The following is a 16,481-nucleotide window of genomic DNA, read 5'->3' on the forward strand; positions in this document are numbered from 1 at the left end:
GCTCTTCAGCTCAGGCTACTGCCCTATCCCTTGAGCAACAGTACCCCTTTCTTTTTTCTGGTGTTTAATTAGAGATAAGAGTCTCCCAGACTTTTTAGTGCCGGGGCTGGCTTTGAACTGCGATCCCCAGATCTCAGCCTACTGAGTAGCTAGGATAACAGGTGTGAGCCACCATGCCCAGCTTGGTTTTGGGTTTTTTTTTTCAGGGTTTACTCTATTCATTTCAATGTTAATCCTCTTCCATTGATAGATGCCATGTGGCTTGTCACAGTGAGACTTCATATGGTAGAGACTCATCTTTGAGAATAGGGGTGGGGTAGAAAGTAAAGAGCTACAGCCCTGGCTTAGTGGAATGGCATCACAATACAAATGTTGACCCCTATTGAGGATTTGAATGGAAAAGCCCAAATGGATTTGTGAAGAGCAAACCCCTTGAATAACTGTAGAAATGATAGATGCTCTTGTGGCCAAATGTTTATTCAAACAAGACATTATAGGAGATATGGAGATTCTTGATTTGAATGAAGCAAATCTACTCACTGGTTTTATAAAGTCTTATTTTTAAAAAAGTGTGTTATAAATAAATTCACTGGATTCATTACTAGCACCTTAATGTGCTCATCCTTGGTAGCAACCTGCAGAGGAGCTGTTTTGCCAGAGGCTCTAATTGTAATAGTTCTGTCCATATCTTATCAAACATATAACAAAGAAACCAGAGACCATGGCAACTGTACTTCAGACTGTAAGAAATTTACATTTACCATTACTCTTGATTTTTGACTTAGCAACTTTGCTTTTGTACTTTTAGCCAATTCACTTATATTTTTTTTTCTTTTGCTAGGCCTTTGAAATTCTCTTTGGCCCTAGGCTAAGGGATAAACCTAATGCTAGTTAGATAAACTGGCCTTTAGCTATAGAAAGCTTTCATCATTCTGAAGACTATTCAGCTCCTTTGTCCCTTCATTGGAAATAATTCATACAAGATTCCTGATCTATAAAAACTGACACAAAATCCCCCAAGAACAAAGAAGTACTTTTTATTTCATATGTTTTTATCAGAAATAATTTTTTGTGTGTGGGGGGGTCTTGGGGCTTGAACTAGGCCTGGGCGCTGTCCCTGCGCTCTTCAGCTCAAGGCTACCGCCCTACCCTTGAGCCCACTTCCCTTTGCTAAGTTTTCTTAATTGGAGATAAGAGTCTCAGGCAATTTGTGCCTGTGTTGGCTTTGAACCTTGATCCTCAGATCTCAGCCTCCTGAGTAGCTAGGATTACAGGCGTGAGCCACTACACCTGGCCAGAAATCATTTTTTCTCACAATTTTTTTCTTAACCCATTATGGAGGATGCAAGTGGATTGGTTGGCTCTGCCTCTACAAAAATGTGGTTGGTCTTACAGAGGAAGGTAGCAGCAGTGCCTTGGTTGGTTGATGAATTGCAAACACAATTGTGTCTGTTTTTGCACAGCCTCCATAGTGATTGGGAAGTGGTGGTGTGAGATGGAGCCTTGCCTGGAGGGAGAAGAATGTAAGACACTCCCTGACAATTCTGGATGGATGTGCGCAACAGGCAACAAAATTAAGACTACAAGAGTAAGTTCCTTTCCTTCCACTGTCTGATGCATGCTATACATTGTACTGTGGGCCTGGATGTTGGTCACAAATAATGTTCAGAAAAGCTTTGAATGGAAGAAAAGAAATAATTTTCCATAGCAGAAAGAAAGCATTCTGAGGGGCCGGGAGTTTGGCCTAGTGGTTAAAGTGTTTGCCTAGCATGCATGAAGACCCGGGTTCGATTCCTCGGTACCACATACATAGAAAAAAGCCGGAAGTGGTGTTGAGGCTCAAGTGGTAGAGCTCTAGCCTTGAGAAAGTCCAAGGACAGTGATCAGGCCCTGAGCTCAAGCCCAGGACTGGCAAAAAAAAAAAAAGAAAGCATTCTGAAATCTGTACATCTGTGTCACTCCACAAATGAGAAGTTAAGAGACTATACTTGAATTTTCCACAAGGACATTTGGAGTTTCTGTTACAGAGACATAAATAAAGCTGGGTTGCCATAACCAAAGAGGAGGGGAACCGTGAGTTCATTATTTGTGTAATTCATCTAATCACCTATGGTGTGCAAGATGATAGTCAAATAAGTCTTGTCTCGTTCATCCAGATGGTTGGCTAACAAGTCTTTATTTAAGTGCATCCACCTTGGAAAGGTTCTTTAAAGAAATTATTTGATGGCTTTTTACAGAAGTGAAAAGGATTCTGTGAAATAATTATCCTCTATTTTCTCTGGTTAAATCAGAAGTGGTCTTCAAAATGTAAACTGCCTCAACAAAACTAGTGCCAGGGTCCTACACCAGGTTAGAGAGGCCCAAGGAGATTACTCCTTAACCATATAGGGATTGAAAATCTTGGAATTCTAAACAAGAGAGGAAAAGAGTGAATCTTGGGACTCCTTAAGAGAAGAATAATTTACCATTACAAAGGCATGTCAATATTTTTACGATCAAATTTTATAATGCATACAACCAGTTTTATATGTATATGTAACACCACTTGACATATATGTATGTATGTATACCACAGGAATATCAGCAATGGGGTGTATATGTGTGTATGTGTGTGTGTTTCTCTCTGTGTGTGTTAATTTGCTGACCATTTCTAAAATAATCTCCACTAATTTGAAAATAGCAATAGGTTAAATTTTTACTACAAAAAAAAGTGACTGAAATTTAAAGGAGCCTCTGATTCCAGCCTATCGATCAGAAATGTTAATTATTTATATCATCTTTTTAATGAAAAAATAATGGTTCATGAAGCTTTGTGATTCAAAAAGCAACTAGAATACTGAATATCACAATATAAAACACCCACATTTTTTCACATGTGACACAATTGAAGACAATATATTCATCAAATATTGTTGTCTGTGTTGACCATATCAGTCAGTAAATTGCCACAACTGATGACCTATGAAAAAGAGGGATTTATGAGCCCTCCTGGCTTACTGACATGCATCCTTACGTCTTCTTGTACATCAGTATGCATTATTGTATTTCATGACAGCGGAATACCTACAGGAGAGAGTATTCAGAAATGGATGTGATTTCTCCTACTTATCCACAGAAACCATTTGTAATTAGCTGGTAAAAGAGATCAAACTTTCCTTTGACCATGTTTTACCTCAAAGATTTAACCAAATACTTTGATGAGAACCTTACAAATTACTTTGTTTTAAACCACCGTGCACATTAGCCAGTGCAATTAGAACCTAATAATCCTTATATTTAACACATTGATTGTATGTTTTATGCTAAATCTCTACTCTCTATTCTGATTACTTACTGGTCATCATTGGTTGACCAGAAGTCTAGCTTTTGTGGTATCTCTTGTCTTGAAACTAATTAAAGTAAAATAATGCAAGTCAGATTATTTCAAAGTTTAAATATGGAAGTTCTGAGTATATAGTAGATGACAGAGTATACTGGATGATGGAATATGAATTCAAAAACAAGCTAGAAAATGAAAAGGAACTAGGAGTGGTGTGTGCAACTCGTTTGTGACCCATGTAACTCTTTCATTTGGCCTCTGAGGCTTCTATTCTAAAATCAATGGGTGTGTTATAAGTGCATTCCAGACATTTTCCAGCATGTATGTTGTTCAGTCTAAACTCAGTGACAAAGGCTACAGCAGACTACTTGCTAGTATCCTGAGTAGATAGGCTGAGTGATCCCAGATAGAATGTACAAGAAAAATGAATCGCCATTGCATTGGCTAGAAAGCAAAAGATGTACCTATTCTGACATGTGCATCCATTTGTAACAAGTAAAAAAGAAAGGTCTCTAGCCATATGACCTGTCCATTTGTCATCTGAGAATTCTCAAGTCTATCTATAGAAAAAAGAATACTAGGGAAAAAAACCTACTTCCTAAACTTTAAGAAGACTCAAACACTACTACTGGTATACATTTTATCCCTCCTACTTTCTCCCAAATTCACAATACAATAACTATTTTTAAACACATATAATGCTCATTAATTCTAGATAATGCATGTAGGGGTCACCTATTCTGGTCAAGTGGTAGTCTATACCAGTTCGTAGGCTTGGAAAATAAAATTTACATACATTTTCTAGTATCCCTGTGCATTTTCCCTGTCAGAACATAGATATCTGCACACATCTTATATTGACTGTAGCCATTTTATTTTTCAATTAGTTTAATTTTCAGAGAAACTTTTAATTATTTTGCTACAAATAATTTTGTTATTCCCTTCTTATCAAAGAGGTAAGAAAAAATAGAGACCTCTCCAGAAAAAGAGATGTTGAAAAACATATCTAGAATGCTGTAATGTCTGTTGGAGAATTTCTAGCTTAAAAAAAAACTCCAAATTACAATAAAAATATATGGAAAAATAACTCCAGTATGAAAATAATTGACAGAAAGCTTCCTAGGACTTCATTCTTTTTCCATAGATACTTACACGAAGACTTTAAAAACCTTCCACTCTATAGATAACATCAAAATAACTATCCAAAGAAAAGGTTCTCAGAAGTCTTTGAAATCTAGACAAGTAAATGATGCATCTAGGGCGAGGAGTGTGACCTAGTGGTAGAGTGCCTGCCTAATAAGCCCAAAGCCCTGGGTTTGATTCCTTAGTATCACATACCCAGAAAAAACTGGAAGTGGTGCTGTCGCTCAGTAGTAGACTACTAACTTTGAGAAAGCTAAAGGACAGCGGCCAGTACCCTGAGTTCAAGCCCCAGGACTGACAAAAAGATGCACTGAAAATTTATTGGTGTTAATTTATAATGCCTATTTTCTTTTCTTTTTTTTTTTTTTTGCTAGTCCTGGGCTTGAGCTCAGGGCCTGAGCACTGTCCTTGGGCTTTCTCAAGGCTAGAGCTCTACCACTTGAGCCTCAGCACCACTTCCAGATTTTTTTTTCTATGTATGTAGTACTGAGGAATCGAACTCAGGACTTTGTGCATGCTAGGCAAGCACTCTACCATTAGGCCAAACTCCCAGCCCTATAATGCCCATTTTCTAAGGAGTTGAAATTCAGTGTCTCATCTCCCGAACACCCTGGAATATGGACTAACCTGGGAAATGGGCCAGTCTAAACAAACCTTGGGGACCTTGGATCTTGCTGACAGCACAACCCAAGAAAAGAATGAGAAAATATAGGCAGAATGAAGCAAACAAAAAGAATTGATCCTAAGAAATGGCAAAAAGGTCTGGATGCCATGCCATGAAAAAGAAATAGTTGTACTTGCAAGGTCATAAACGATCTCCTTTGAAGTACACTAACACTAATAGAAGAAATCCTGCTCCAAGGAATGTGACATATGGGTGAAATTTAATGACGGAACTAATACTGTCCACAATTGACCACTGGCTAGATTCTTCTTTAGACTGTTTTAGGAGGACATTTTAGCAAGACAAGACTGAATGTTGACTAGAGAAATTTCCTTCTGATTCTATGCCTATTAAATTATTTACTTTAAAAAAATAGTACATCCAGTACAGAAATTTTGGAGCTGGGGAGCCAATTCAGGAATACATTTATACCTTGCATAGGCAGAATAATGGCTTACTGGAAAGATTCAGTTCCTCTTAGAGGAAATGTCATTTGTCAAGGTTGTGATTCTTTATCAAAACCTGAAGTATCACTTCTCAAGGACAGAATTTGGAAAGGAATGAAAGGAGAAAATAAAGGAGAAAAGTATAGCCACTTGAAAAGAAAATTTAGCTGGTTAAAATGGCTGCAAATAATCTGGTATACATTCTAAAATATTAATTCTAGTTTGCTCCAATCAACTATGTGAATGTCTTTCAAAGGAATGAGAAGACCCAAAGATTAACACACAGTGTAAAGTTAAATTTCATTGTCTGAGGGAACTCGCAGACTTCAGATTGTATAACAATTGAGTAGTCATTTTGTCAAATCATTGTGTTATGTGATTGACCAACACAAATCCCTCATAATCATCTATTCATACTCCCTTGGGTCTGTCCTCCTTATGGTATCTCTAATTCTGTGAAATTCTGCCCAGTTTTATCTCAGTGCTGGCTTTTTTTTTTAATATCACTGAAAAAGCAAGGCACCAGGCATGACACATTCCATCTTCATTCAAAATCATAGCTTATTATTCTGAGAGCTTGTGTCTATAAAGTCCTGAGTTCCAGTCCATTTTTACATGAAGAAAGGGAGGGAGGGAAAAGAGAGGAAGAGGAAGGAAGGAGGATGAAGAAGAAGAAAGGAGGAATGGAGAGGAGATAGAGAAAGAAGGAAAGAAATGTTTAAAGTAATACCAATTTTCTGTCCAGGAAAAATATTGAGTTGGAAAAGGAAAAAGAAATTTAAAATGCACAGAAAATTCTGAGAGATTAGAGACTTTGCAAAACAGAAAAAAAAATTAGGCCAATTTACTTTTCTACATTTTCCCCTGGATCTAAGAAAATTCACTCATTTCTTCATTCAACAAACACAGTTAAACCTATACTACCTAATTTCAGAGTACCAAAGTCTTAGGCAGGACTCTAGTATCCTCTATGGAAGCTCCTATCCTTAAGAGACAAAAGTCTGGAAATGTGGAAGTGATAGAGAGGAAAGTCAATTTCAGTTCAGTTCTATAAACATCACTTTCTTCCTCCTTTGGGTGGAAAAGAAGACAGTGAAAACCAAAGGTGAGAAAGCAACTGAAATGTAGGAAACCAAGATTTGGAAGAATCTATTATTTGAACAAGAAGTTAAGAAAATAAATTTAAGGAAATTCTCATATATTCTGCCCAACCAACTTTTGAATGAAATCTTTCATTATAGTTCTGCCCAAGTTCAAAGGCTTTAAAAGGATTCATCCATCCATCAACTCAGAGAATACTCAAACTCTACAATTATAACTATAAAGAATTAAGAGAGCTTGTAATATAGCTCAGTGGTGGAGCTCTTTCCAAGCATGGACAAAGCCTTGGGTTTGATCCTCAGCAATATACAAAAAAGAAAAAAGCTTAAAAGATGATAAAAAAAAAACCTCCCTAGAACTTCTAGAGACCTCAGCTCCATTCAAATCATTATTTTGACTCTGTGTATATGTCCTTCGGAATATCAGAGCCTTTGGAGCCATGGTGAAATGAGTTAAATGGCATCTACAATAAAAAGGAGTATGATCTTGATCACTCAAAAATATTGAATGGATGGAACAGACCCTTACAAAGGTCTCCTATGTTCCTGCATGGATGTGGGTAAATCTAGGCCATAGTTTCACCCTATGCCCTTCCCACCATCTAAAAACAGACCAACTGGACAAGGCGTGGATGACCCATTCAACCCAAATTCTCCTCATAGCAATGCAGACTGAGTCTATGATTTGCATGGTACAGTGAAAAATGAAGATGCAAGGCCCTTATTCAGAAATTCTTAATAAATTTAACAGTGTATTAAACTGAATAGGTTGCATGCCTATGAAGTTCGCTATGGATAAATATTTCTCCAAGTCTTCTCAGTTGTGATTTTTTAATTACCTTAATGTATTAATAAAAATATGGGACCTGTTTATATGCTTTATTATTTGAGAATAGCTACTGTAAACCTTAGGATTTTTTTTCTTTTTTTCACATATTTTTATTGTAATTAATAGAAGGGTGACATTATATTCACCAGAAAGAAGGTACATTACTTCACAAAACATTGATACCCTTTCTCAGGTCTTGGTCCTCATATCCCTCCCCCACCCCCACCCCTCATCTTGTTTTCCCTCTTCCCTATACTATTTCAAATAACCAAATAAACATATACACAATATATCAGATAGCAAGGTAAAATACTGTAACCATATGAGATAACCACGGGAAGCAAAAGAGATGAGAGATAACATAGTACATTAAGGACAACAATCACTCATTATATGGCTTTTGTTTCTATATCCTGGAGGTCCTTTCATTTAGCGTCATACTATATGGCCTTATGTATCTAGGTTTTGCTCTATTTTTACATCGTATTTCCAATGACGTGCTTAACAAACAAGTATTCAAGAAGGGAATCTCTATATACAATCACTGGTACTTAGACTTTAGAACATAAAATTAGGCTGAGGGTTTGTATGTCATGTTTATGACATTAAAGCATTATATAGATATAATGTTGTACTACATAGATTAATAGGATTTTTGACCTTCAAGAAACAGCATTGTAAAGATTCCTCATTTTCAGCTTCAACACCTCTTTGTGCTTTCTCTCTGTACTTTTCTCCTTGAAATATCTTTCTCTCTTTTAATTTCAGATTCACCCAAGAACCTAAGAATTGATTGTAGGACAAGGAAAACCAACCAGTGGAGGATGCATTGTGAAAAAATTAAAACATCTAATACATTTGCAAGCCAAATGGATCTCTTATTTGCACTTGGACTGGTTACCACATGATCACAGTGTGCTTACTGTGTGTAACCAAACATCCCGTAATAAGAAGATTTGGAGTTCTGGGCACTATCACCATGGAAAGTGGTTTCAAAGAAAAATAAAAGAGTTTTCTCAGAGAAATTTTTGGGGAATCATGAAGAATGATCAACTCTCTTCTAATTTGGATCTACTGTTTCTTTGTACCATTTGCAAAAATATGTATATATATAATATTTTGAAATATTATATATTCTCTTCAAGAAATGAACAGTACCACAATGTGAGACGGCTGGTGTACCCTTTCAGTTCTGGATGTTTTCTTGGTTTTTGGTTTCTTTGCCTTTTTTTGTGGAAAAGAAGATAGGTGCCCTTGTGAGAATTCAACATGGCACTGACCATGGAAGACCAGCTACAGGTGGAGTCCTGGAACCCGAGGTGTCATAGTGAAACTGAAATCAAGAGCTTCCTCTATTTCTACCAGATGCCCAAGGAAGCAAGCGCATTGTCCTGTTTTATTGCTTTATACACTGTGCAATATTAGCATGCAAGCTTGGCTTTACATAACCATACTTTGTATTCAATTGATATATAACAATAACCGTTCTAACCTCTTCCAGGAAAATATTTTTTAGAACTACTAGCTTTTCCACAAGTAAGAAAATGAGGATTTTTGAGGGAACTGCTCCACCATGATATTCAGACTGACAGAGTTATGGTAGGATGTAGGTCCTTTGTATTAATAAGTCCTGTAAATACAGTGTCTTAGGGCTTTATATAGCTGTCCTAGACTGCAGAAATGTCCTCTGAATAATTCCAAAGTCTGGCATCATAATACATAGTGCTATAGCAACAGGTCTTATCATGGCACCTCTTTCTATGTTTGATTTGCTTTTTTCCTTGAGTGTTCAGAATTCTTCGGGTGAGATAGGGAAACTATGAAAGCAATGAGGTTTCATAATGATCTATGTGACCAAATGTTGGACACCCCTATTAAAGTGGTAAATGACTTCTTTCTAAACCTACTTGTCCTCCTTTTTTGCCGTTTGTTTCTATAGAATGCATTTCAACCAAATATATACAACAGAAGGCTCAGAGAACTTGAAATTAGCCAGGATATCCTGCTCTAAGTCTTTACTTCTCTTACAGCTATTATCCCAACCCTGGTATTTTGAAATGCAGACAATTAGTTAAGTAATGAAAGTGTGCATAACCCCAAAGATAAAATGTCAGATCTTATTATTGGGCTTACAGGGGGGCCCTTGGGATGATTCTATATAACGTTTATCTCTCAAAAGAAGAAATCATTATCCATGTATTTTTTGAGTTATTCAGATGATGTCTACAAGAAGGAAACACTTACTTAAGTTCTACTGGGGGAAAGTGTAATGGTACTTTTACTTCCTATTATTTATATTATCTGGCAATGTATTCTTCCCCAAAACCTATCTTTACATGTGTGCTCTTAGGATTCCATGTTAAATCATCAGTGCAGTGGGTTTGCTTGTTTTTAAACACTGAACCTCAGGTAAAATTGAGAAGATACTTCATCTTTCCCAAGAAACCACAAAGTCTGACTGGTTATACAAATGCTCTAATCAGCACATTTGATTCTGTACCTTGAAAATCAGTGAAAATGTCTACAGATGGAAATCAAATCATGATTATAAAAATTTAGACTGTCCAGGTGTTTCCATAAATATTGGTCAGAAGGTAACATGAAATTCATGTCAGTAATACAGTAATACCTATAATCCTGGTATTCAGGAGACAGACACAGGAAGATTGTGAACTTGAGACAGCATAGCAAAAAAGTGATAAAATAAAATAAAATCACAAAAACATGCCAGCAAATCACAATTTCTTCCATTTATAGCTCATACCCAGTGGAGGTAATATATAGTCCATAACCAGGATGCTAGAAACTGTCTTTTTTCTGTAAACTTTGAAACCATATACCCAAATTTTTATCTAGAACATCACATTTCAAAATGCTTCTATAACAAAAATGTATTTGGGGGAAAAGTAAAAACATAAACATAGGAAATGGGAAATTATCCAAAACTTTTAATACACACAAAAAAACTGAATCTTTGAGAAAATCTACAGCACAGGGTCAGGAACAAAATTCCCCAGAATCTAGGCATGCAATGATTTGCTAGTCTAATTAGGAGACAGGGTTAAAGGAGCATCATAAGAACTTATTTCTGGGTAAATACATAATCACTATATTGTTATGTCTTTAATTTTTCAGACAAACTAAACATTTAGATAAAATCTCTGTCCATTCTCCAAATTAATGAATGAATCCTGTTTTTGTTTTTTTTAGTGGGAGTTTTTTGTTGTTGTTGTTTTGTTTTGTTTTGTTTTTTGCTTTTCTTTTCTATGTATGCAGTACCGAGGAATCGAACCCAGGTCTTCATGCATGCTTGGCAAGCACTCTACCACTAGGCTAAACTCCCAGCCCCAAATGAAACTTTATTTTTAAAGCCTGCAAGCATTATTACAATCCTCAAATTCTGAACATGCGCACTTTGCTATCATATCAGTGTCCCCTAGAACCTTCCTTTAAAAACATTGATCCTAAACTGAAAATCCAATGAGAAGAAAGAAGGCTCATTGCTTTCAGAGAGCCCCATACATCTACAGACACTTCCCATAATTTATGAGTGTGTGCTGCTCACTGTTCTTCCTGTCTTGTGACCAGAGGCTGTAATCAATGACAGAGGGAGTCTAAGGGTCCACATCTGTTAGCTCACTTCTCGTTGATCAATTCCTACAAGAACTTCTCTTGGAAAGCCCTAGAGAAAGAAATTGGGAGGGTGGGGACCACATCAGAATCAGGCAACCATCCAATAAGGCAATGCAAATATTTGTAAATGTCATCAAATGCAATTTGGATTCATCTAAGTCCCTTACACAAATGTGTTAACTATCAAACTGTGTTTAAATTTAACTTGTTCCAGTTTGGGGAATTCAGCAGCTACCATCTGCCTATTGAATCTGAACATTTATGGTACAAAAACTTATATCCCATATTTCTGGTAATAAAGAGCCGACTGTGGTATGACTAATATTGATTGGGAGCTTGCACAACAAATGAATAATGTTGTAACATAATTAGAGCAAACGCAGAAAATTTTATCCAAAACCTTTTTCTTAGTGGAAGGGGAAATGGAGGTTATTGCTTAAGGCAACGATGATCTCTGAGTAAGACTGAGCTCATTTGTTGATATTGTGGGGTCATTTGATCTGTCTGTCAATAGACTCAGCAAACACACTGAGAAGTTACTACTGCCTCACTCTTTTTTTTTCTTCTATGATAGAATGATGAAGAATGTTTTCACCAACACACAAGTCAACATCTTTCTTCGATCAAATTGAATGTAGCTTTCACAAAGTAATGTAGTGATTTTATAGTGCAATATATTATGCTGCCTTGCCATTGTCACTGATTCAGAAAGTTATAGAGGGTGTAAAAATTGTTTGTATGAGGAGAATCACCACATAGCTCACCTGTTTGGGATATGCTCTCCTTCTTGGGAGGTTAAATATCTTGCCATAATGTGCTTTTGTCTTCTAATTAAGCTAGACGGGCCCTTTTTCAAAACCATTTGGATCTGCTTGGCAAAGAAACATGCCATATCTCTCCTCATGAGTTGTTTACTTTTTCAGTATAAGAACTAGTGTTCACGGTTCACATCTAAATACTAAACACCAGAAAACATGATCAAAGGAATGTGAGTTCTGGGTGAGTACCAACAATGACATACTCTAATTTCCTAGTACCCACCCAAAGGTATGGTACCAATGTCATAAAATAGAATCATGTTCATACTTCAAAGAAGATTAAAGGGGAGACCATGAATCACACACACACATGCCCACATACTACTATAGTGTTACAGATTCTGAGATTTAGAGACTTTTAGAATTAATAATCGAGTATTGAAAGCTCTCAGATGTATCATTGGGTGTCACTATTTGCCCACATTTTAGGCCGCTATTTGGCTTCATTTATTTTTTAGGCAATTTCCATCTTTTTTAAAAATTATACTTTAGGGCCGGGAGTTTGGCCTAGTGGTTAAAGTGCTTGCCTAGCATGCATGAAGACCCGGGTTCAATTCCTTGGTACCACATACGTAGAAAAAAGCTGGAAGTGGTGCTGAGGCTCAAGTGGTAGAGCTCTAGCCTTGAGAAAGTCCAAGGACATTGCCCAGGCCCTGAGCTCAAGCCCAGGACTGGCAAAAAAAAATTATGCTTTAATATATTTATTCTAATCTCTCATTGTATTTGTTAAAAAAATAACTGATCATTGAACTCAAAAAATCAAGACCACAGCCATAAGTTACTATAAACCAAGTAATAATTATCCTGATGTAGCCCCAGTTCCCATTTGCTCTAAAAAATCCATAACATAACATTAGGCTCATGTGTACACCTTGAGGAAAAACAGATGCCAGACATTCTGTGAGAAATTCAGCAACTTGGTCCCTTCCCATAGATTAGATAGATAGATAGACAGACAGATAGACAGACAGATAGATAGATAGCCATGCATGATAGAGTGGGCTAAAAGTGGTTTCTTCCTGTTCAGGTCTACAATTAAAATCTAAAAGGATTAAAATTCATTTGATGGACATCCTGAAATACAGCCTAAGAGGTAAAATGCCTGTAGGAGCTGGTGAGGTAACACAAGTTAGTTAAGAAGGGCCACCTACAGTGTTAAAACATAAGCTAATGAGAGGAAAGCATGGCAGTCTGCAGGGCACAGTAATCAGAATATGGTTCCTGCCATATCAGGGAAGCATTGCAGCCAGTTTATTCATTTTGGCATTTTTTAAGGATGTCCAGAAATTCAGATGTGGATTTGAAACCTCCGGAGTTTCAAATATTTATAACTTGTTAAAAATTCTGTTAAAAGATGTAATTTGAGATTCTGTCTACCTGCAAGCTACCATTTTGCAAGATTCATCTCCAAATTACAATATTCGCATGCCTTTGCCTTTCCAAGGCTTCCTCTTGTCTTGGGAACGTGATGGAGGTAGAGCTAGTTTGCACTCACTTGGGCACAACCTGCAATGTCTCATGTTATGCCCTTGAGGATACAAGAAGATACAGAAGAGGCATTCCTTGTTTTCTGAGGAGTGAATGTCCAAGTTGAAAAATAAGTGGGCTAAACACTGAACTAGAACAGGGTGAGTGGATTCAGTTTCCCTAGGCAACAGTGTTTTCCCTCACGCAACAGCCTTTAGGCCAATCATCCAAACAGATTCAGATGTCATCCACTATTACTGCAGAGTGTAAAATTGAAAGACACCACCGGATGTGGCCAAGACTTGAGCAGCTTGCATTTTACTCAAAATAATGCCAGGTAGCAGCTTTCCTATGAAATCTTCCTTCCCTTGACAACATAGAAAATCTTGAAAACTTTTTCTCTCTGTTTACACATCTATAAAATGGGGATCAGAACACAAAATTTGGAGTTTTAGAAGGGCTTGAGAAATAGAAAAGGCTAAACTTTTTTCAACAGATATAAAGCAAATACATGGGCTATTACTATTGCTCTTAAGTACTATTATTATCATATTGCTGCTACTGTGGCGTCCCTAAGAAGTGTCAGTGCAGAAGTACTTGGAAACACAGCTAAGATATTATTTCACATGCTTTTTCTAAAATGCTCAAAGACAAGACAGACCCCTGCTGGACTCTAGAATTCTCCATCAGCTAGCACCATTTCCAGTGTTTGTAAGTCACTGGGGAACGCCAATATAACCCACACTTGAGCAAGTAATTGAATATTAGAAATGGAACACTGAGGGTGTCCACAATGCTTATCCAGGATGTGAATTGCTAATGGTGCATACCATCTGGTAAGACAATGATCAGCAACTATGAATAATGTCATGGGCAGGCCATTTTTCATCACATGAGACCGCTAGTCATTCAGGCTTCTCATTGAGCAGAGTCGCATGTCAATGGTTTCATGGCAAAAGTAGGACCCTAGCCAGGTGTAGTGGCTCATGCCTGTAATCCTAGTTTCTCAAGGAGGCTGAGAACTGAGGATTGTGGTTCAAAGCCAGCCTGGGCACTAAAGACTCTTATCTCCAATTAATCACTAGAAAATGGGAAGTGGGGCTATGGCTCAAGAAGTAGGGCAGTAGCCCCATGAACCACCCCCCCCTATAGTAGGACCCTATTTTAAGCCACCTCCCTAGTAATGGCTTCCTTTATCCTTTTATTTATCCTAGTCTTTCAAGAAACAATCATCTGCTCAATTGTAAAATGTTTAATCAACTTAAAATTATATCTGAGCTACCTGAAGTTAGTAGCTACTATGTTGAACAGTGCAGTTCTGTTCAGTCTTAAGAAATCCCACCTTGGGCACAGTTATCAAAATCCATACCATGCTCTGAGGCAAAAACTTCATTCATTTGCCTGTATTTTCTGTCTTATTTCCGTGCTTTCTGGATTCATCTCTCAAAAGACCTTGTCTGGAATCTGTCTTAAGTTCTTCCTGTTTGAAGACTCACATAAAGGAGTGTTTTTTTAAGATGTCTACTATTTCTAAGATAGAGATGAGATTGAAGGGCACAAAAATACTACAGAGGGAAGCAGTAGTGAGGACGTTTCTGTAGCATTTGCTCACACAGGAAACACTTGCCGTGTTTGAGGACAGAGCAGGGAACACTGTTCGTTTCATAGAGGAACTGATGACTTAAGGTTCCTTTCTCAGCTACAACAGTCAATTGGCATTCCGTGGACCAAGCTATCCCAGGCCAGCATCACAAGGCAAACATATGGCCATGCTGTCTCTTAGAAATAAATTACAGGGAGAAAGCCTTTGTTTCATCTGAATCATTCGCTCCAATGAGACACAGCCACATCATCAATGAACAAAGCTCAAATGATATTTCTAGTGAGATTTCAAACATGTGCTATGTTCTTTTACCCAATGGTAAAGCAAACATGACATCCTAGTGAGTGCATTGGATTACAACAACCCTGGCATAGCAAGTCACTTAAAATGAGTTAGTTCTTTAAATTGGCATTCTGGGCAGGTACTCGTGGCTCATTCCTGTAATCCTTGCTACGCAGAAGGCTGAGATCTGAGGATTGCAGTGCAAAGCCAACCCAGGCAGGAAAAGCTACAAGACACTAAAAACTGGAAGTGAAGAGAATACTAGCCTTCAGCAAAGAAAATAAATAAAATTAAAAAGATTGGAGATATCTCTTTAACTTAAGTTTCTCCATTTGAACTCCTTACAGAAGCTGTATGAATTCTGCAACTGGACAATTAAAAAAAACTTTCATTGAATATCTTAATTTAAAAATCTAATTAATGATCTCCTTAAATGACCACTTTCAATTAAGTAAATCATAGCTTTCAAATTGACCATTCTACATTTCATATTCATACAAGATTTGAAAAGAAGAATAAATTTGGGTCAGTCTAAGCATTCTGTAAAAGAAACTCAAGATAGGCCAAAATCTGGGGAGAGTTTTTCAATTTGCAAAAAATACATGTTTACATGTATTTTATGCATTTTATTTATGTATATATGTATATATACATATATATAATCAGAAGCTTTACACACACACACACACACACACACACACACACACCTCTGACAATTTTTGAACAGATTGCAATGGCATTTGAGACGTGTGCACAGGTGCCCTGTGGATTTTACTGGGGTTGCTTTAAAGTTTGGTTTCAAAGTTTGAGTTTCAAAGTTGACTAACACAACTTGATTTTGTGGAAATGCTTAGATTTAGTCCCTCACTGTGTGCTCTCTGCTCTAGACTGCCAGTGGTAAGGACAAAGCCTTTGAACTTGGATAAGCATTCCTATACCCATTACTTATTCTATGCCCCTATGCCATACTGAAGCTTTGTCTTGTTTCTTTAAACTTTTTATTATGAAAATGTTCAAGCATAAACAAAAATAGATAAAATTTTAACATGAACCCTCTTGTACCCATCACTCATCTGCTACCAGAACCAGTATACCGCTCATTTCTTTCATTCTTAACCTCTCATCCCAGATTATTTTAAAGCTAATCCTATGGTCTATAAATATCATATCTGAACCA

General features: G+C 37.1%; 1 protein-coding gene across 3 annotated transcripts in view; it reads left to right on the top strand.

Moving 5' to 3' along the window:
• Tafa1 (TAFA chemokine like family member 1) overlaps positions 1-9,403 on the top strand; it is a 421,871-nt gene extending 412,468 nt beyond the window's left edge. For all 3 annotated transcript variants that reach the window (XM_090323835.1, XM_090323844.1, XM_090323848.1), the window contains 2 exons: positions 1,464-1,588; positions 8,270-9,403. In XM_090323835.1, the coding sequence (XP_090179961.1) occupies positions 1,464-1,588; positions 8,270-8,287 (143 nt within the window). In that variant the 3' untranslated portion in view covers positions 8,288-9,403. The remainder of the gene's footprint in view (positions 1-1,463; positions 1,589-8,269) is intronic.
• The last annotated feature ends 7,078 nt before the right edge of the window (positions 9,404-16,481 follow it).

The sequence above is a fragment of the Megascapheus bottae genome, chromosome 2, assembly GCF_031878675.1.
Source record: "Megascapheus bottae isolate mThoBot1 chromosome 2, mThoBot2.hap1, whole genome shotgun sequence".
Classification (NCBI taxonomy): domain Eukaryota; kingdom Metazoa; phylum Chordata; class Mammalia; order Rodentia; family Geomyidae; genus Megascapheus; species Megascapheus bottae.